The sequence below is a fragment of the Aspergillus clavatus genome, genomic scaffold, assembly GCF_000002715.2.
Source record: "Aspergillus clavatus NRRL 1 1099423829795 genomic scaffold, whole genome shotgun sequence".
NCBI classification, from domain to species: domain Eukaryota; kingdom Fungi; phylum Ascomycota; class Eurotiomycetes; order Eurotiales; family Aspergillaceae; genus Aspergillus; species Aspergillus clavatus.
Genome location: NW_001517104.1, coordinates 521,451 through 542,109, shown reverse-complemented (window position 1 = coordinate 542,109; position 20,659 = coordinate 521,451). Strand labels below are relative to the sequence as shown.

General features: G+C 50.6%; 9 protein-coding genes across 9 annotated transcripts, besides 7 other annotated features; 2 read left to right on the top strand and 7 right to left on the bottom strand.

Moving 5' to 3' along the window:
* Positions 1–93: 93 nt before the first annotated feature.
* Positions 94–130: a microsatellite.
* A 111-nt stretch (positions 131–241) lies between these two features.
* Positions 242–270: a microsatellite.
* Positions 243–270: a microsatellite.
* A 102-nt stretch (positions 271–372) lies between these two features.
* Positions 373–402: a microsatellite.
* Positions 403–1,947: 1,545 nt separating this feature from the next.
* ACLA_010550 (electron transfer flavoprotein subunit beta/FixA family protein) lies at positions 1,948–3,013 on the bottom strand (the record flags this gene model as incomplete). Its single annotated transcript, XM_001274054.1, has 3 exons — positions 1,948–2,030; positions 2,139–2,787; positions 2,963–3,013. The coding sequence occupies 3 exons, from the start codon at positions 3,011–3,013 to the stop codon at positions 1,948–1,950; spliced, it is 783 nt and encodes a 260-aa protein (XP_001274055.1).
* Positions 3,014–3,498: 485 nt separating this feature from the next.
* Positions 3,499–5,617, bottom strand: tah18 (NAPDH-dependent diflavin reductase; the record flags this gene model as incomplete). Its single annotated transcript, XM_001274053.1, has 4 exons — positions 3,499–5,005; positions 5,059–5,157; positions 5,218–5,393; positions 5,459–5,617. 4 exons carry the CDS (start codon positions 5,615–5,617, stop codon positions 3,499–3,501), a joined length of 1,941 nt encoding a protein of 646 aa, XP_001274054.1.
* A 403-nt stretch (positions 5,618–6,020) lies between these two features.
* ACLA_010530 (DNA-directed RNA polymerase III subunit C31) lies at positions 6,021–6,941 on the bottom strand (the record flags this gene model as incomplete). Its single annotated transcript, XM_001274052.1, has 3 exons — positions 6,021–6,400; positions 6,482–6,728; positions 6,834–6,941. 3 exons carry the CDS (start codon positions 6,939–6,941, stop codon positions 6,021–6,023), a joined length of 735 nt encoding a protein of 244 aa, XP_001274053.1.
* A 346-nt stretch (positions 6,942–7,287) lies between these two features.
* On the bottom strand, positions 7,288–9,246 carry ACLA_010520 (uncharacterized protein; the record flags this gene model as incomplete). The annotated part of the gene is made up of 1 exon (XM_001274051.1): positions 7,288–9,246. The coding sequence occupies one exon, from the start codon at positions 9,244–9,246 to the stop codon at positions 7,288–7,290; it is 1,959 nt and encodes a 652-aa protein (XP_001274052.1).
* A 245-nt stretch (positions 9,247–9,491) lies between these two features.
* ACLA_010510 (COP9 signalosome complex subunit 6) lies at positions 9,492–10,800 on the top strand (the record flags this gene model as incomplete). Its single annotated transcript, XM_001274050.1, has 3 exons — positions 9,492–9,762; positions 9,827–10,321; positions 10,376–10,800. 3 exons carry the CDS (start codon positions 9,492–9,494, stop codon positions 10,798–10,800), a joined length of 1,191 nt encoding a protein of 396 aa, XP_001274051.1.
* An 810-nt stretch (positions 10,801–11,610) lies between these two features.
* Positions 11,611–11,644: a microsatellite.
* Positions 11,612–11,644: a microsatellite.
* Positions 11,645–11,742: 98 nt separating this feature from the next.
* On the bottom strand, positions 11,743–13,610 carry ACLA_010500 (OSTA/TMEM184 family protein; the record flags this gene model as incomplete). Its single annotated transcript, XM_001274049.1, has 5 exons — positions 11,743–12,618; positions 12,675–12,824; positions 12,878–13,003; positions 13,065–13,362; positions 13,450–13,610. 5 exons carry the CDS (start codon positions 13,608–13,610, stop codon positions 11,743–11,745), a joined length of 1,611 nt encoding a protein of 536 aa, XP_001274050.1.
* Positions 13,611–14,731: 1,121 nt separating this feature from the next.
* On the bottom strand, positions 14,732–16,666 carry ACLA_010490 (SAP domain protein; the record flags this gene model as incomplete). The annotated part of the gene is made up of 1 exon (XM_001274048.1): positions 14,732–16,666. One exon carries the CDS (start codon positions 16,664–16,666, stop codon positions 14,732–14,734), a length of 1,935 nt encoding a protein of 644 aa, XP_001274049.1.
* A 425-nt stretch (positions 16,667–17,091) lies between these two features.
* Positions 17,092–17,928, bottom strand: ACLA_010480 (isocitrate lyase/PEP mutase family protein; the record flags this gene model as incomplete). Its single annotated transcript, XM_001274047.1, has 1 exon — positions 17,092–17,928. One exon carries the CDS (start codon positions 17,926–17,928, stop codon positions 17,092–17,094), a length of 837 nt encoding a protein of 278 aa, XP_001274048.1.
* Positions 17,929–18,540: 612 nt separating this feature from the next.
* met2 (homoserine O-acetyltransferase) lies at positions 18,541–20,160 on the top strand (the record flags this gene model as incomplete). The annotated part of the gene is made up of 3 exons (XM_001274046.1): positions 18,541–18,577; positions 18,667–19,057; positions 19,113–20,160. The coding sequence occupies 3 exons, from the start codon at positions 18,541–18,543 to the stop codon at positions 20,158–20,160; spliced, it is 1,476 nt and encodes a 491-aa protein (XP_001274047.1).
* Positions 20,161–20,528: 368 nt separating this feature from the next.
* Positions 20,529–20,560: a microsatellite.
* Between the last annotated feature and the right edge of the window lie 99 nt (positions 20,561–20,659).

Here is a 20,659-nt window from a genome sequence, read left to right as displayed (position 1 = left end):
AAGGGCAAAAAAAAAGAGCATGTAGTTAGTATAGGATATAAAAGAAGCAGTCATCAGTGGTATTATATCAATAATATTTCCTCCATCCAGTCATTTTCTTTTTTTTTTTTTTTTTTTTCTTCTTTTCTTTCTCAGGTATCTATAGTCAACGGAACCAGCACGGCTGGATCGGAAAGCATAACTATTGTTGCAATGAATCGAATTGTTTGGGAAGGGCTCTAGTGGTGCCAAGGCTGGACCAGAGATGAGATGAGATGAGATGAGATGAGAAGTAGTCTAACTAAGGAAGTAATTTTGATAGAAGAGGATGAATGAGAAGAGAAGCGAAGAGAGAGGAAGAGGCAGAGAGAGAGAGGGACGAAGGGATGTATGTCATCATCGTCATCATCATCATCTTCACCACAGTGTCATCAAAGTGGGCTCTTGCCAGCGATAAGGCTTCAGTACAATATCATTCTACACTAGGTACCGTCTATATCAACCATCTCTCGAGACAATACCTGGACTCATCCCTGGAATCTGCATACATATGACAGCTCCAATTCCCACCTCCTTCAGTCCCCAGCCATCCTGATCCCAATCCCGGTCAGTCTGAATCACGAACCCCCCCCTTCAGATGAAAATAGTATGTATCTATACTTAACCACACAAAATAATTTACTAATCATTATCAAAATAAAGCCAAAATAATAATTATCCCTTGGGTTATATGACAGGTCTGGTCTTCCCCCCAAAGCATACTGTAGTAAGGTATCTTCAATAGTCCCCTTACCACTAACTACATATGTATGGATCGATGTATATGTCCGCTGCAGAGCCAGAGCTGTCAGGATTTTTGACTTCCGTACACAACTAGATACTACTATGTAGGTAGTTGCCTTCAGTCTCGGCCCTACAAAGGTACGACATCTGCACAGGCTAATCCTCCGAATCTGTCCTGAATCCAGAGTACAGTCGAGTCTACACAATCTACATACTCTGTAGCCACTGTAGTTTAGTGCAAACTACCAAAAAAACCTCTTCCGTACTGGAGTCTGTAGTCCTTCCATGATCCCAGTCCCGCATCGAAATGTGATAGATGACACACATTAGCTTCGATGGATGCGTCGGCGATCAGCAGATCCAACTTCAACATAGTATAGTAGTACATACAGTACTATAGTTGGAATGAATGACCACCTAGATACTAGATAATACTTTACTTTAACCTACTAAGCATCTGGCCATCTCTTCAGACAAAACAAAAAAAAAAGAAGAGAAAAACCAAGAAATCACGATCGACATCCCACATCCGATTCCTCACAAACAATCATCGGACTCGAGAACTCGCCTCACGAGACTGACTAGATGAGCCCAGAGTCCAGATCTCCTGTCTGTGATGCATCACTTGGATACTTTCCCGGGAGCAACCACCCCCCCCCCCAAAAAAAATATGATCAATCTCGCGGGATCGGGGAGAGGGAGTAGTGAGGATCTACTTCCTCTATTGAGATTTGAGAGAGATGTGTAGATTTTAGATAGATGGTCTTCCTACCACAAGAACTGCATCGTCCCCGCAACCGGGGTTATGCTTAAGGCTATCGCGCCGCTACGACCAACTACCGTAGACTTGGGTAGCAATGGGACGGGAGATCCCAGGATTTCAAATTCATGCGAATTCCACATGAGATCTGTCATTGAGATCTATAGCGTGGCGACATGTTCGGCCAGAATCGGTGGAGTGAGGATTTCGGGTTTCATGTCCTTGCTCGACTCCAGTCTCCATGGCTTGGCTAAATTGTCAAGGTTGGAAGAAAGAAAATGAAACTCCAGATCATCAAGGGTGCGTTCACATGGTAGATCTAGATAGCGGGCCGCACGCGCAAGAAAATTCTAATCATAAGAGGAAACAGGTAGATAGATAGCATACATAAAAGCATTTCGAAGGGAATCTGACCCTTGACAAACTCACAGAGCACCAAGCTCCTTGAGCTTGCCAATCAGACCATCCACATCCTCGACCTTTCCACCACCCTGGCGCGCAGGAGGTTCTACTTCCACGTTAGATACCAATGAACCCAATTTTTGCTTTTCTTTTTTCTTTTCTCTTTCTTTTTTGGAAGGGAGGGGGGTGGAAAGAACAATAGGAGCAAACTCACCAGTAACCTTGATCGTCTTCAATCGCCGCTGATCCTCCACGCCAAAATCCGCCAGCTTCTTCTTCTCCAGCGGCTTCTTCTTCGCCTTCATGATGTTCGGCAGACTGGCATACCGCGGCTCATTCAGTCGCAGATCCGTCGTGATCACCAGGGGCAGCTTCGCCCGCAGCGTTTCAACACCGCCATCCACCTCATGCGTGACCTCCACCGTCCCCTGCTCATCCTTGATCTCCACCTTACTCGCCTGCGTCGCCTGCGGCCACCCCAGCAGACCCGCCAGCATCTGGCCCGTCTGGCCCTGGTCGCCATCAATCGCCTGCTTGCCCAGCAGCACCAGGTTGATGTTCTCCTGCTTCACCACCGCCTGCAGCATCTTCGCGACCGTCAGCGGCTCCAAGCCCCCGTCGTTGCTGTCCGCCACTTCGACGTGGAACGCGCGGTCCGCCCCCATCGCCATCGCCGTCCGCAGCGTGTCGGCGCACTTGGCTCCGCCAGCGGAGAGCGCGAGGATGTTCTCGACCTTCAGTGGGCCTTTGCGTTCGCGGAGGCGCACCGCTTCTTCGATCGAGAGCTCGTCGAACGGGTTGAGCGAGTGTTTGACGCCGGCGGTTTCGACGCCCGTCTGCGTCTTGTTGATGCGGGGTTTGATCTATTTCCATGGGCCACAATTAGAAATGAAACCTATGCAAACCCTCAAGCATAACAGCCCCCATAATAGTAGTAGTAAAGCAGCTAGAGCTGAAACTGAAGCTGCAGCCGCAGCTCTGACTCCTCCATCCCTCCCACCGACAACGGAGCAACCGCAGAACAGACAAAAAACTCACCGCATAGTCAATCACCCGCTTGACGGGGACCAAAATTCGCAATCCGCTCATGATATATGCTGATAAAGGAGCAAAAAAAAAAAGAAAACGAAAAGTAAAATCAATGAAGAGGGCGAATTGACCTGGTGACTTGTAGAGTAAGTAAGTAGAGTCAAAGGTGCGAACTCCGACGGACCTTGGAAAGCAGGTGACTTTTGGCGGAGAGAGAGAGAGAGAAAGCGATCGCAGGTTTCCTGATGGCCGATGCGGCCCGAGAATGTACTGGCAACCGCATCATCGTCTCCCGTCTCCAACCGAGGTTACGGACATGGATATTGGACACTGGACGAACAAGCCAGAATGCTTTTGACAATGTGGATTAGTGACGGGTAACTATGAGATACTAGATTGAGATTCTGGGGTCTTCGGTTTGTCTAAGCGTCTGCTCCACGATATCCACTCGATTGTCTGTTCTATGGGGAATCGTATATACAGTTGGATAGAACAGCATGTGACAGACATTCATCCCCCCCCCTCCCCCCCCCAAAAAGTCACAACTACCAAGTCTCCTGTTTATACCGCCCGCTCTTCTCCATCCCGATTAAATACTCCTCGGCTCTCTGTCGATCTACCTGCTGTGCTCCCTCTTGCCCTCCATGCTCAAATGCCTCGATCAGCGCCTCCCGCACGGCCTGCGGCATTCTGCCTGATGAGCCGCAGATATACACAGACCCCGTCATCTCATGCAGCAGTCGGAAGAACAGCCCAAAATTCTGTCGTATGATATCCTGCACATAGATCTTCTGTCGCTGGTCTCGCGAGAACGCGGTGAAGACCTGCAAATCGACCAGTTTACTCAGCTCCTGCCACTCCTCTTCGAAGAAAAAATCGGCCGCTCGATTGCGACCGCCGAAAAGAAGAATCGTAGGCCCGATCGGGGGTTTGCCATCTGGGTGCTCCTCTCGATATGCCTTGACAAGCGCCGCTTTCTCCCAGAGCATTGATCGCAAGGGTGCGACGCCTGTGCCAGGTCCGATGAGGACGGTCGGACCGGCCAGCTGGTTAGCGGAGGAGTTGAGACCCCCACGCTGCAACTGGACTCTGAGCGTACTGCCTGGCCGGAGTACCGACAGATACTTTGTGCAGACACCCTCCCGAATGCGTCTGATCACAGTTTGATATCTCACAATCGCGATCAGCAGCTCGAACTTTGCTCCCCCGTCAGCGGTCTGTTTCAACTCGCCCCCGCTGGCAATGCTGAACTGCCTCCCGCGGAGGATGGGGAAGACCGATGTCGCATGCTGCCATGGGATCTTGACCGAGTGGAATTCGTGCAGGACCTCGAGAATGCTGCGTCTCGGTCGCGTGGTATAATCCCAGAATTCATCCAAGTACTCGGGATTCGTGAACTCGAGGAGCCGTTCCTTATGCATCTCATCGCTGGTGTAGTGTGCGATACTGGAGAAGAACGAGCGTCGGGGGATAGCTCTGATATCGAGATAGTCTGTCAAGATCGCTCGTAGTGTTGCTCTGGGGTATTCTCCGAGGTTAGGTATAGGAGGAGCAGGCTTCTCCACTACATCCTGGAGGCTCTTTCCAGGAATCAAGGACACCAGCTTATCCGCCACTTCACCCCAGCCCATCATATCGATCAGTGCCTGCACATCATCATCGAAGTTCTTGGGCGTAATGCAGATCATGTCCCCAGGCGCATAGGCTACTGAATTGGGAACAGTCATCGAGATATGTCGGACATCTTGCCAATGAGTTTGGGGCGTGACCCGCCGGTTCTCTACAAGGATCGCCGTAAGGGTATCCGGGATCGGTCTGACATCGTGATCCAGCCGAGTCAGCTCCGGGAACTCTTCAGACGCGACCTGTCCCGTCGCTATCGGGCCACTAGTAGGCTCTGCATCTGTTGTATCTTCATCTCGCAATTGTAGAATCCATTTTGGCGGCAATTGAACATCGTCCGGTATCGGATGCAGCCCTGCAGGGAGGGGGTATCGATCCAGCAAGTGCTTGCGGAATCCTGTTAACCATGGAATAAACGTGCCTTCGAGCCTAACATCGAGTTAATCAAATGCCACTCTATAGATGTCGGAAAATACACAAACCCCTCAGGATGTTGCTGATCAGCCTCGCCGCGGGGATATATCTCATTAGCTCCGAGTTGGAGTAGGCGCTTGTGCAACTTGCGCGCAGCCCAATTGAACCTGTTGATTGCAATTAGCACTGCCATAGCAAACAATCCATGCCATGGTCATGCCACTTACTTGGGATATGAACTATCCCCGAGCCCAAACGAAACATAATTAACCCCGCTCAAGAACGTCGGCGGAAGCCGCTTCAGGAGCAACGTCCTCCAGAACGTCCGCGCATTCGCCGGAAGGTCACCCTGCCCGGTGGTCGATATCACAAAGATCGTAAACGTGTAGGACCTGAGCGACTCCTGTAGGTGAAACCATTTCGCTGTCAGCGCACACCCTCACAACAACCCAGTCTAGACAATCTCACGGCTGTGACGGCGTTCATCTCGGCGACATGAGTCACGAAATGCAGACGCTCGGTTACCGCACCAAGCTCCTCGGCCACTTCCTGCGAATTCCCTGTTTCGGAGCCATAGATGACAAGGGCACTCCGTGTCTGAGATGCCTGCGTTTGACCCTCGCTCATCCTGGGAGTATCAATGGTGTTCTTGGCGGGGCAAATAATTATCGGGATAGCTGAGTTGCCCCTCTATCATTGACATTTGGAGGCCTCAGGCCCGCTCGGGTGGAGATGACATCATCTTCTTCAGGCCAGTCTGCGCCTGAGGCCAATAATTTCATGTGAGATAGAGACTTATATCAACAGCGAAACACTTCCTCTAGAAGTGAAAACATACATATTTATGTATATGTTATGTTCTTCTGTATGATGGATATAATAGTTAAAGCTTATGAGACTTTACCTGGAGATGCGCAGCAGATATAGCCAGACCAAGAACTGAATATTTTGAACGCCGCCGATGCGATAGACATGCACCGCTTAAAGATAGAAAATATACAAGATTGGGGGGTATCTCAATCGTCGCACCTTAGTAGGTGTCTTCATCGCCTCCTCCACCACCGCCATCCGCGAACCCATCATCTCCGTACTCGTCATCTCCAGCATCAAAGTACTGCTCCGCGTTATAGTCGCCGCCCATTTCATCCTCATCGTCTTCAAAATCGTCATCGACGATCTCTTCTTCCTGCTCCTCATCCCCATCCAAGATATCCTCATTCTCCGCCCCTTCGTCCTCCTCTTCACCCTTCTGCCGCTTGGTATCCTCAACATCCTCTTCTTCCTCATCATCTTCGAATCCGCGCTTGATGGCCGAACGCGGGCCAACCGGCACATAGCCATCCATAGCCACGGTGGGATTGAAATTCGGCTGGATTGTCTTCCACAGGTGACGGGGAAAGAATTTCATAACTGCAGTACCACAACTTTAGCCCGGTTCTCCATACCCTTTCATCACTCATAATCAAACACCCCCCCAAAGAAAAAACTCACCATACGGGCGACCCTTCAACTCGGGACGGTCCCGCTTCTGCTTCTGGTATTTGCCGGAGTACGTAGGCATTCCGTGAAACGGGTCAAAGTGCGCGCGCGACGGGTCGTCCTTCCTCGCCGCTATAGATGTCGACTGCAGGACGGAGTAGTAAGGTCCATCGTGGAAGCGTTCGCGTAGTGCACGGTAGAGATCGACCTGTCTCTGTTCGCGGGGGTTCAACGGTCTGGCGCGCGGCACGGCGTATTTCTAGACGAGATGATGAGTTGATGGTCCACAACATATTTTTGTTTTTTGGATATTCGATTTTCAGAAGGCGATTCGCGAAGATATGGGAATTCCTCCAACACATACAGGAAAAAGAGGTGTAGGCGCTGTGTCGGCTTCCCCGCCAGGCTCCGTCTCCCAGCTGAATTCTGCGCCGGGTAGCTTTCTGCCTTTCTTGGCTCCAAATCGAGACATGTTGGCCGTTTCACGGGACTGTTCTCGAACCTAATATTTGAAGAGAAATATCGGGGTCCTCAAATTGCCATTCTGCAGATGTAGCTCCGAAAGAACAGTGCCTCGGTTGCGATGCACAAGGAAATGACAGCCGTCAAGAAAAAAAGTCCCGGCGAAGTTCCACTCCACCGCCTTTGGCAGAATTGTTATCAGGGCACTAACTTCTAACCCTATCTCTGTCTGAGTGCTCTAACTCGGATTATAGTGGTAAAGAATGGTTCCATTTCGTAGCGACAAGTGTCCAAATTTATCATTCATTACATCGTAATCTCCCAAATGGTTCAAACCTAGCAATAGTGATCTGAATTTATAACCCTACAGTTTCCACACGAGGCATAGTCTGCATAGCAGGTCCCCAAGGTCCTTCACTGACCCGTTGCCTTAGTGTACGAACGATGTCCTCGAACCCATTGACTTTGTCGCCCGTATCCTTCAACTGATTGTACATCGCGACCAGAACCTCGTACTTCGCAGTAGCAACTTTCCAGACGACATTTTGAGTGTCCCCAGCGCCACCCCCAACGAACTCGGCATAGGAGCGTGGTGGCTTGAACAGATACGGCAGTAATGCGGTCAAGGCAGGGGGTGTAAGAGCCGCCCAGACACCAGACGAGGGAAGTACGCCCTGCGCAGCAGGAGACAGGGTCCCCAAGGCCTCTTCGAGAGGAAGTTGATAGCGAGAAGTATCAGGAATAGGTGAGGTGGCTTCGCCAGATAGGACGTGCCAATTTGCCGTAATTATGGCTTTCATGAAGGATATGGCTGCTAAAGATACATCCTTCATTGTCAAAAGGTCGGCTGCAGTTACGATATCTGTCCAAAAGTTGGCGTGGTCATTCAGATACATGAAGTAGAGTATCCGAGCCGCGGCAGCTTCTTTGGACCGATTCGTTGGTGTTTGGCCAGAGGTATTCAACTCCACCAAATCAACAAAATCGTCGGATTTCATGGGCCCATGAAAGACCTTAGCCAGTGCATCCAGTGCCTCTTTACACGGAGGACTCGTCGGAATACTCAGAACGGGATTGACCCCATGCTTGCTGGCTTCTACAAGCAACACTCGGGGTAGAGAGGCAAGGACATTAAGTTGGCCACTGGGGGTTGGACCATGAGCCCACTGTGCAGACGAAATGGCGAGGGATGCGGAGACCCGCGACATGATCTTGTCAAGCAAACTGCTTGGGTTTTGTAGCAAGTGGTTGGGATATAGCTCCGCATACTGTGCGACGTAAGCCATGATAGGTCCGTAAAGGTACCGTAAATCTAGCGGATCCAGTTTGGTTTCGTCCAAGTAATACTCCAGTACACTTGAATGCAGATCGTGAGTGATCAAAAAGTCAAGAGCTGGAGATGAAAAAGCCGATGTGGAGTAAACGGATGCTCTGGCCCGAAGTCCAGGAGCCCTGATCTCTAGAAGGTCTCGTAGAAAATTCAACAAAGTCATGTGCATCAGAACGTCCCTCTTGTCGACCATATGGCAGGCTGCATAATCCAGAATGCTGCGACTACTGTACTTAGCTTCGATTTCAGGGAGCTGTGAGCTCGAAATCACATCCCATCGTAAGTTTCCTGCCATCACGAGAAACCCCATCAGTCTACCTTGGGCCACCGTCCTCTCACGTTTTGGAAGACCGCCTGGTTCACGGTCCGCAAGACTGCACAAGGAGAATATGCGTCCATAAACATCCTTGTCTTTGAACACGCGCCTCCAAACAAGCCCTTTTCCACTGAAAGTCTGTCCAGCTCCACGAGTATGTGTGTCATTGTCCAATGGACTTGCAAGATCGATCTCTAGTAGGGCCCACAAAACATCAAGAGAAGCTTGAGCGACAGCTGTGGAAGTGGTGGATAGCCAAAGTTCAACCAAGGACCCCACAAGCTCCGAGTCACTAGCGACTATAGCAGCATCACTGAAGTTCCGTCCCGCTTTGCTCAGCAGAGATAGAGCCAAAAGGTTAACCGGTGGTGATGGCGCTTTGAAGCCCGCAATGAAGTCAATCGGAGGCTCGATAGAACGAATGTCTGTGAAAGAGAAAAACGATGTAGCTTTGATTCCTAGAGTCGTAATAGGGGCCGGATCTTCCTGAAGAACCGGGAGAAGTTGTGAGATCTGTGTAAGAAGTGTCCCAGGCACCCTGCGATCAGTGTTCTCTGTAAGCTCCAGCTTCAGTCTGTCGAGAAGGGTTATATCCAAAGGAGTGGAAGGATCATCCAGAATTTGCTGAAGATGAGCCTTCACCTCCTCGTATGATGATGGGACGGCCATTTTGCTTGAATCAATAAAACACCTTGAGCTTCCAAGTACTTGGAGAGCGACGTAAAGATAATGATGGAGAAATGATGTGGATGACCGCGGGGAATCTTATAGCAACCGGTGCAAACACGACAAACACTGATAATAGCTCCGCCTCTATCGACCGGGGAAGTTCATCATCATTCAGCAACCTGATATACATCAGAGACCTTCCGGATATATTTGGTTTGTCCATTTCTACAGATCTCCGCCCCAGGATGGCCGACCATAGCGAATCTCTGGTTTCTCAGAAATCGTCCGACTCGGGCCTCCATATCCAGCTCCACCCGTTGGTCCTCCTCACCATCTCCGATCACATCACCCGTCATGCTGCGCGTTTACAGCAAGGGCCGATAATTGGGGCTCTTCTGGGACAGCAAAATGGGCGCGTGATTACTTTAGAGCATGCATTTGAATGCGTTGTGGCCGAGGGCCCTAATGGAGAGCTACAGCTGCCGGATGAGTGGTTCGTTGAGCGAGTCAAGCAATGTAAGAGCGAGGCATACTTGGACAACCTTGGTACTCTTCACTGACTGCATACTTGAACCTATAGTTAAGGATGTACATAAATCTCCTGCTCTTGATCTCGTAGGATGGTGGTCGACCGCCCCGCCGTCCGGCCCGGACCCTTCCTACCTCTCAATCCACCGCCAGATTCTTCAGAACTACAACGAATCTGCTGTTTTCCTTGCCTTCCATCCGTCGCAGGTACAGGAGGCGTCGAGGAATGGTGTGAAGCTTCCCCTGACTATATATGAGAGCGTATACGAAGGGGAAAATGCCGCGGAAACCGGCAAGGCAATGCAAGTGGACGGCGAGGAGCAGTCACTAACCATCCGATTCCGCCCTTTGCCGTATTCTGTCGAAACCGGGGAAGCTGAGATGATCGGTATGGACACCGTGGCGAGGACTGCAAGAACGGCCGCTGCTATCGAATCGCCAGATTCCAACTCTGCTGGTGTTTCGCAAAAGGGTGGAAAGGCCGGCAAGAGGAGTGAGGCTGAGCCGTCACCGGAGAATGTTGTCTTATCCCAAGAAGAAGAAGAGTGTAAGTGCATTCTACACGAGACGGCTTGAAAATAGCTCACGTGGGTTTTCGCAGTGATTGCCAGTCTCAATACCCGTCTTAACGCAGTCCGAACACTGGAGTCTCGCATTTTCCTGATCAAATCCTACCTCTCCAGCATATCCCCCGCATCTGAAGACCAAAGCGGGGAAACCACAAAAACATATCTGTCTCACCCCATCCTCCGCAACATCAATGCCCTTCTTTCCCACCTGTCTCTTCTCACACCACATGAGCAAAACGGCTTCTTCGCAGAGAGTCTCGCCCAGAACAACGATGTCCGTCTCGTCTCTCTACTCGGAGAGCTTAGCGAGTGCATCAAGGGCATGCGAGAGCTCGGCCGCAAGACCGCCATCATGAATCAAGTGAGGCAGAACAATTCTTCACGAAAGACTCAATTAGCCTTGCAGAGCAGGCTGGAGGAGGAATTCCTCTCTCGAGAAGCCTTGACGCATGGATAATGGCGAACTGACGCATCTGATGACCTTTACCTCCTTCGTGATGATTCCTTTTGGCCTGAGGGCTCAGCGGTGTCCGGCGTTGTTCTTATGAAGCGAACTTATGATATGAGGAAGAAGATGGTTAGAAAGATTGACCTGAGACACTTCGATCCTCAACCTGAAATCTCCTCGTTAAGTCTACATTTGTAACGGTAAACAGAAACCTGTCAATTCTGACTCTTCGCGGGTAGTTCTGCCATATGTTGGTACGATCTAAAGTAATACTACCACCTCATGCCCCAGTATGAAAGTGATAATGCATATGACACCCCAGCGGCTCCAACCCATAATAAAAATACCCAGTACCTTACAGATTATATTTGGCTTATAGTGACATGATGGTATGATGTAGAAATTGATGCTGGCGTGTAGGCAGAAATCAGGTAGGAACTTGGGGCTAATTAACATTCATACGAACTTGCCTATCAAGCTAGGCTGGGTGGGAATGACCTGAGGGATATCGCTTTCGTCGCACTTATATTTTGGCATTGATCTCATGGATGCTCACATTTCATCGATGTTCAATTTTATGTACATTGGCAGAAATATCGTCCAATAACTTTGCCAGAGGGCTAATCAGTGCTAGGACTCGTCCGGCATAGTTGACATGATGCGTGGTAAAAGGGGTAGGAGTTGCTGGCCGCACTTCTATACAAAAGGCTCGGGAAAAGAAGAAGAAAAACTTAGAATATCAAAAAAGGCATGAAATGGAATGGTAGAATAGATGAACGTGACGGGAGGGTATATCAACAAAACAAAGATGGAAAAACCAAAAAAAAAAAAAAAAAAAAAAAAAAAAAAAAAAGCAGACTGATGCCGTGATAAGAAGTCAGCTCATTCGTGACATGATTGTGGGAAGGAAGAGAGATATCAGAATCAGCGATATGAATATCAGTCGACCTCTTATCGTCGGCTATGCTCGGCGTTGTGATGCGAAGGCGGAGATTGGTATGGGTCTGGCATGGGGATGGGTGGTTGTTCTCGTAGGGATTCTTGTGGGTATTGGTTATGTACTGCGGCTCCCTGTCCTGTTGAAGAGACGTTGATCTGGTGGTGATAGGGGTCATCTATCAAACCCGAAGCCATGTACGGATTGCGGTGCGGATCCTCGTAGGGAGAATATGCTTGTGGGGAATGAGAAGCGGCAGGGTCCAGCAAGGATGCGTCACTCAAATCATCGTGATGCGAGTACAAGCGAGCATCGTGGTCATATTGATAAGGTGGAGGGGCGATGCCCAGATCGCCTGTCAATCGCGAGGTAGGGTTCGGCTGTGCATGGGAGAGGAGCACCTGGTCCTCGTCATCGGGCGAGGTACCATAGGGTCTTGTTCTGCCACCAGCCAACGTGGCGCCTGCGCCTTGGTAGGCTGTCATATTCGCATTTGCGCCAGTACCGGCGTTCTCAAGACCAATCGCCTCGCTCTGACTCTGGTAGCTGGGATCCATCATTCGCTTCTTCCGGCCTACAAAGAGCCACCGCACACTACGGCCCACGGCCTTAAGAAGATCAAGCGGGTTAAAGGAGTCCACGAGGGCTTTCATACCCCAGCGGCCGCCGTGATACAGGCCTTTGCCGTTGCCGTAGAAATCGGTGACTTCGTCAGGTTGTGAGTCTTTGAGGTAATACGGCTTCCATGAGAATGCCCACAGATGCAACACAGCAAAGATGGCCATTTCAACTGAGATAAGAAGATTTGGAAGTCCGACTTTGAGATCCGGTTCCTGTATTTTCTCGGTTGGTTTAATTGCTCCGGAAGAAAATAGGAAACTGATCAAGGTCTGAAACAAGATTAGCACCATGACTGACAGAAACATCAACCCGAGACCCAACTCACAGTTTGCCAAAACGAGAGGAAAATCACCAGCTTGATAGAGGCAATCTTCAGGAAAGGCGAATACTGGCTGATATCCTCCTTGACCTGGTAATAGAATTGGATAAGGCAGTACATCGCGATCGACACAGCAACACACTCTATAGCCAGGACCTAGTAGCCGTCAGTCCTCGGTTCGGATTATCAAACGTATGCGTACGACGTACCCAGACATGCGAGAAAGCAGGGCTCAAGCTCTCCTCGCAATACACATCAAAGTGTTGAGTAACCACCGCAATGATAGTCGAGAGCACGCGCAGGAGACAGTACTGGAAAACACCAACCCAGACCACCTAACAGTAGACCAATCAGCACAGGTTCTCCCGTCACATCGTTCGTAGCAAAACAGCTTACATTGAACCATGTCAATCCGCTTCGCGGTATCCTCCAGATCCCCTTCTCCCCGCCGCAGCATTTCTGAAACCAGGGTACAGGCCAAAGCCATTGCTTCGGCGTGATTCCTCGAAAGTATTCCTTTTGGCTATGTAAATCCGGCGCGATGTAATGACAGAGCAAGGCAAAGAAAGCCGAGATGGTGAAGGCTTCGTAGGAGTTGCCGATCAGCTCGTAGTAAATGGCGCTCTTGTAGAAGTAGGTGCTCAGCCATGCGACTAACGAGTAGATGGGGATCATCCATAGAATTCGAATAATACTGAAAGCCGTGAAGGACACCTGTCAGCTCAAATCAAACTAGCATGCGAAACAAGAAAGGGAAGAAGGTTGGTGAGGGGTATCATACTGCCGCTGTTCTATCGGTTTGCTATAGTGCGTCGCATGGCACATAATTAGATAGATGGAAATTGTAGCGGCAAGAATCGCAAAAGCGCCTCCAACGATAAGGCAAAGCTCATGGAACGTGAGACCGCCATCCCATAAGTCAACTTCAGCGACTGTCCTCATTAATCCTCGGTTAGCCAGCAATTCCCATCGAAAAACCCAGTCCAAGGGGGGGATGAGGAAGGGAAGCCATACTCGTTTGATCCTCTGCTGTGGAATTACAGACCGGCCAACCCATGCTTGCGACAGTGAGAGAAAAGAGAGGGACTTGACTGTAGCGACTGACTTCGGAACCAAAAACGAGAGACGATAACAGATAAAGGAATGGGAGAGATCAAATCTCCGAATCGAAAAGTAGTTGTTCTGGAATTACAGAGTAGATATGGATCTCTCTATCTCATCCGCCAAGTTGGCTTAGTCCCGGCACAGCCGATCAACAACCCCTGGCACCAGAGAACCGGAGAAATGTCAAGGAGCCAAGGTACGGAGTCGAAGACGATGGCGACGCCTGGCGATTCAGGTTCTCTGAAGGATGGAATTATGCGACAGAGGCTATCTGTACTCTGTACTCTGTAGTATGCTCCTCGGAGAATGTGGAAGTGGAGTGTCAATAATCCTCGGTAGGGATGAAACGGAATGTAGGCAGGAGGAGAGTCGTATAAAAAAAGAAAACCTTGGGATCATTTGATTTCATGGATCCATGTCAGTAGTCACTCATGATTCTCATTTCCCGTTCGTTACGACAACAGACGTCTAGAAGACACAGTGAGTACGGAGTAGATAGATGCGAGATAGTAAGTACAGCCACGAGCTGTGCTAATTATACCCAAATAATGCGCCTCAGGCACCAGAATAAAAATTGGTGCCGAATGCCTCAGAATTCAGGAACCCAAACGAACTGTCAGCCAAGCTTTTTGGTCAAGCCTTACAGGGCGAAAGATATACTGGATTAGTCAGTTATACTGACAATTATGGATGCATAGCAAGCGCTCTGTTTTCCTGTAGGTTAAATAGATAGATATGAGAACAAGAGAGATTGGAAGAAGTGCAATTTTCCCCATGTGCCAGATATCAGATTTCACTACATCATCAGTTCATTGCTACTATACATGTGCTATCCGGCTCTCATCCCTTGCAACGGGGACCGGACAACCTCGACCCGCATGATTGGCACTCCAGGTGTTGATATGTAGATAGATGGTACAAAGTTTCGAGATATTCGCGCTCGCTAGATGATCAAGAGACTAATCATGCCCTCGCCGGTCACCCCTCCATGACTGTCTCATGCCACCTCCGCGACCGCGTCCGCGTCCGCGGGGCCCTCGGGCGCTGCGAGCCCCGTATTCAGGCCCTTGATCGACAAATAAATCCTCGTCTTCGAAGGTGATCCGTCTGGTCTCGTCTCCCCCACGGCGCGGAAATGAACCCTTCCGCAAGAGGTCGTCAAATCGATCTAGACGTCGGTCCGCTACCTCTCGCGGAACGGGAAGATAATACAGTTTTGGTTTAGTCTTGGTAGATTCGAATAGATCATCTAGCGGCTTGAATCCTTGTCCTGGTCTAGACTGAGGCTCTGGAGGTGGAGGGCCACTAGGACGACGATCCACGTTGGCCATGCTCGCTCGGGGCCCTGAAGGAGGAGGACGAGAGAAGTCCCCGGAGGCCTGTGTTGGAGCTTGACGAGAGGTGGCGTTCTTTGGATCAACTTCCTGCAAGACAGCCTCGATGCCGTTGTCAGTCTGTTCATATTTGACCTCAAACCGAGCAGGAGGACCACCGCGCCCGCGCGATTCTTCCTCCTTTGCGATCCATTGCTCCAGTTTGGTCTCAGGGATGAAATCGACAAACAAGGCTTTCCTGTTGCGCTCATTCGGCCATACATTGCCATGCAAGGCAGATCGGGCCCTCGAAGCGGCAGATATGCTGGAGAAGCCAACGAAAGAATGTGTTTTGATGGGGTCCAAATAGAAGTCAACGACCACATCAGGGTCTGGTGAAGAGCCAGGGGCAGTTGCGATGCTAACTAAGTGGTTTCGAAGGGCAGCAGGCTGGAGTGGACGCATCAGACCATCAATGTACAAGGCTGGTGTTGCAACATGAACCGCTGGCTCAACTTCTACATCCCCCATTGTAGTATCAGCTGGTGGGGATGGAGGGCGAACCTGCTCCCTCTCCGTAGGTGCGAAAAGACCTTTGAAACGCGCGTCCTGCTTGATGTGAGCGCCTCCTTTGGCACGCATATCATCTGTCAGCGATGCGCGGCGAGTATCTTTATGTTGCACAGTTTCTCCTTCGTCGGCATGTTGATCAAGAGGTTGTTTGGTCGAGGGCTCTTCGGGAGCCGGGTCCTTTTGCGTGGTTTCTTCTACCTCCATCGCATCGTTATCCTCAGGGAGTATGACCTTGGGTGATTCCTCTTGCGCCTTGGCCTTCTTACTTGCCACTGCCTCCGCTGTTGGGATGGGACTTTGACTGCGACGCTTGCGCTTCCGACTATCTTCAATAGCCTCGTCAACCGGTACGGGGGTTGACCCCTCGGTTGGTACGGAAGAGGGAAGAGTCACAGCACTCTCATCAGCAGTGAGTTTCTCGGTAACTTGCTCTGTGGGTGTGGGCTGCACCTCTTCTGCGGGTTCGGGAGCCTGCTCAACTGGTTTCGCAGGGTGCTCGGTCTCAGCAGTCACCCCATTAGCAGGCTTGGTCTGAGCATCTTGTGCTTCCTGGTCAAGGTTCTCTTGCTGTATCTGTTGTGGCATCTCCTCCAACTTTTTTTCCGTGTCTTCGCCGGCCTTCTGTTCCTCCACCACAGATTCCGGCTGGGCGTGCTCGGTCTCTGCTTCGTCTTTCTGATCCTCTGGCTCCTGCGCTTGTTCTTGTGTTTCTTGTTCGCGCGGTTGTACGGGCTCGGGTGCTCTCACTGGCGACTTGGATTCTTCGGGCTGACGCCCGTCGGCAGCAGGTTCGTTTGTGGTTTGCTCAGAGGTGACAGGTTGAGCATCGTCTGGCATAGCTTGGGCGGGTGCCGAGTCGTCATCCGCGCCACTATCCTGTCGCTTCTCATCTTCCTCAACAAGTTTATCGATGAAATTCTGTTTGACCCTGAGACCTGTCTGGGGAATACCGCGCCGTTTCAACTCTGCTTTCAGATCAACCACCTTCCATGCCGAGTAGTCGGTCATTGTGACAGTGTAATGTACCGGCAGAGAATTGGTATCGTAGTTCGTGTAATTGTTTTTTTCCCAGAGTGGTGACGCTAGACTTTGGCTGTCATGGTTTGGGGGTGTTGCTGCTTGATGAAGATGCGACGGCCCTTGCAGCATAGCTTGCGCCCCAAATGCCTGTCGTTGGAAACCGTAGGCGGAATGATGTCGTGTGTTAAGCCAGTTCTAGACTAGCGGTTCCAGTGGAATTGCCTATTATGGACTAGTGTCGGTGAAGGATGTGTTCCTGACCGAAAAGGGGCTAGCGCAAGTCAATCCATCAATACCTCATTATCGAACTAGGGTAGCACTTATATAGATACCAGATGTTTACGATCGACTACACATAGATAGTGATATTATCATGTCGAATAAGTTACATCCACTTCCCAATGCGCTGTTGTCTAACCACAAGCACTCAACACCAAGTCGGCCTTCTCCTGGAACGCTTTCATGGCAGCCCGATACAGCTCAGGACCAACACTGATCCGCGCAACCCCCATAGTTTGAAGTTCAGAGACTGTCAAATATCCCTCTTGAAGAACCAGCTTGACATTTAGTCGCCCCTCAAAGGCCGCTGCTAGTGCCTCGATTTCAGCCCGAGACACTCCTCTCTGAGAACCGCCCCAGACGAAGACCGTGCAGGCTCCGGCTTTAAGATACGCCCTTCCTCTCTCAATCGCGTCGTCAATTGATCCTCCTTTCTGACCATGCTGCCCAATGAGCACATCTGTCCGGGCGTTGATTACGAAGTCAGGAACACCTGCTTCCCTTGCGGCCTGTAGGCCCAGCTGAATCCGCTCGACGGCTTCTTCGATGGGCCGCAAGCGCCGGTTGGCATTGTCAAAGTCTTCCAGATTGCATCCCACGGCTTTTAGCTTGATGATCTCGCGGATTGTTGCCGCAACATCATCATACCCGTCTTGGATATCTACTGTCAATGGAAGCCGTGGGAGAGTGTCAGTCTGCTTTTCACTTGTCGACTCGTCCTTTGGTCTTAAGACAGCCGAAATAGAGCGTACAGTAGCCAAATTCCGAGTCAAGGTCAAGTCTTCATCAGCGATGCCTTGAGCAGCGGCGACGGCATAGCTAGCGGTAGCGATGGCTTTAGTGGAGGGATTATTAGCGACAATGGAGGCAGTGGCTGCATCGTAGACGTTTGTGAGGACCAAAGGCTTTCCCGGTGTATGCAGCCTGCAAAGTTCAATAGCGAGATCATTCTGTCTGTTTATAGTCGCCATAGTTTGAGATTTTTGAGAGCTGAGCGTGGTAAAGACACCGGTTGACAGAGACGACAGGGTAAGTATAGCAAAAGAAGTCTATCTACGTGGCTACCTTCCATCTGATAAATAAATATTGCGAGGATGATTCATGCGCATTGTCTAAGCGGGGCGGCTCTCGTATTCGAGACAATTTATTGCTCTCAAAGGGACCATTCAGGGTGATGTTTTCTCTCAGAGGATATCCATTTAACTGCCAACTGGGAAGGACAGCAGCAATGAGTCATCAAAGGCGGCCAGATACAACGGGCAGAGATTTCCTCACCGCCCTATGGCTCCTTCTCTCCTCTGGTTGGCTGCTGATGACGAGCTGCCGAGTCTCCGCCGCGAAGTCATCCATATACCGTAGTTAGTACGGAGTACTACGGAGAACTACTTTTACTTAGTGGGCCTCCGCGGCTGCTGGAAAACTTGGAACTTGGGACTGTTGCTGTTCCCTTGACTGAAAACTCCTCGCTTCCCCGGATCAAATCCATCAGGAGAAGATAACTCTTGAATTACTTTGTGCTTCCTTCATACACCCACTTTGTCGTCCTCCATCTGTCTTCGTTCACAACGACAGATCGGCTCACCATGGTGCCTGATACCACCAGTGCTCCTGGAACCTTCCGTCAGTATCCCCTCATTTTTGTTTCTTCCCCCAGTTCATTTGCCCCTCTTCCCCATAGCCGTCTGTTGAATGGCTACTAAATCCCGTAGAGAGAGTCGCTTCCCTCCCTGAGAACCCATACGCCACATTGATCACCGATCAATCGATCGCGATCATCCCCTCATTTACCCTGGAATCGGGAGTTACCCTTCACAATGTCCCCGTCGCCTACACTACCCGTGGCGAATTGTCTCCAAGCCGTGACAATGTACTCGTGATCTGCCATGCTCTGAGCGGCAGTGCCGATGTGGCCGATTGGTGGGGTCCTTTGCTTGGTGGCCCTGGTCAAGCTTTCGACACTTCTCGATTCTTCGTGATCTGCTTGAACAGCCTCGGTAGCCCTTACGGAAGTGCGAGTGCTGTGACTGCTAAAGATGGCGACCCGGCGAAGGGATTGTATGGACCTGAATTTCCTCTTACGACTGTCCGTGACGACGTTAGGTGAGTATTCGAGACCCTCAGGATATGTATTCTGCAGGTTGCTAACCTGGAACAGGATTCACAAGATGGTTCTGGATGATTTGGGCGTCCGACAGATCGCAGCTGTCGTCGGAGGTTCCATGGGAGGCATGCTGACTCTCGAATATGCCTACTTTGGCAAGGACTATGTACGAGCGATTGTTCCCATCGCTACCTCAGCGCGTCATTCTGCCTGGTGCATCAGTTGGGGTGAGGCTCAGCGGCAAAGCATCTACAGTGACCCCAAATATGAAGATGGATACTACCCATTCGACGATCCGCCAGCCACTGGCTTGGGTGCAGCCCGTATGTCCGCTCTCTTGACATACAGAAGCCGCAACTCCTTCGAGTCTCGGTTCGGTAGAAATGTGCCCGATCCGTCCAAGAAGCAAACCATCAATGGCTCCGAGCAATCACCGACCCCACTGAATGAACACTGGGCCATCCACAATGATGGGCACAAGAATGGGTTATCCTCTCGAGCGCCCAGCGAACGCGGTTCGCCTGCTCCTCAGCAGCCCTCCGAGGTCCAGTACATGGATCCCCAGTTCTCCGGAACCAAGACCTTCAGCACACCAGTCAGCGAGAGTAATCGCAAGCAGCCTCCAACATACTTTTCTGCACAGTCATATCTCCGCTACCAGGGAGAGAAGTTTGTGAAGCGGTTTGACGCCAACTGTTACATTGCCATTACACGCAAACTTGACACGCACGATGTGTCTCGGCACCGTGCCAGTCCGGACTCGGCGGATCCCGTCAAAGAGGCCCTATCCCAGATCGAGCAGCCGACATTGGTTCTCGGTATCGAAAGTGACGGTCTTTTCACCTTTGAGGAGCAGAAGGAGATTGCAGCGGGCATCCCAGACTCGAGACTCCTACGGATCGAGAGTCCTGAGGGTCACGATGCCTTCCTGTTACAGTTCGAGCAGGTTAACCGCTACATTCTCGGGTTCTTCCGGGAAGTCTTGCCGGATATTATGTCGAAGCCGCCTGCCAACGGGGCTGTCGCCATGGACGGAGTGAACAAACTCACTAAGAGCAGCACATTTGGCGAGGCGGAAGTGGAGGATATCACCGCCTGGTAAAGCAGACACAACGGTCCCAAACCAATATTGGCGCATTAACTGCAGCCTTTAAAAAGCACGATGGTGCTTCGATGCCTTGTGAAAGAGCAAGGGTTCCGGATCTCCTCTCGGTGAAGAGGAGACGCGTCGAGGCAGATTCGGGCGCTTGCATCTCCGTGTCAAGCGACCTGGCGGGAGTAGCGGTGCAATCCGTTTGGTGATCTTGGTTCTTAAGCCAGAAGAGGAATGAGCATCCAACTGCCTCCCTCGTAACCTATTCAACAGGTTAGGCTGTAAAAGAAGCATCCAACTGCTCTCCATCATACAAACCCTAAAACATACCTGGACTCTAGCGACTGCAATGATCCAGCTGAGGGTGGTAGTCGACCTTTTTTTTTTGCCTTCTTTTTTTTTTTTTTTTCTGGTACAAATCATTTTAGAATAGCATCGCATTAGATTGCAATGTCCATATTCGCATGTCCTTGGTCTTGCTTGGTTCTGTGCTTGTACGCTGTAGACA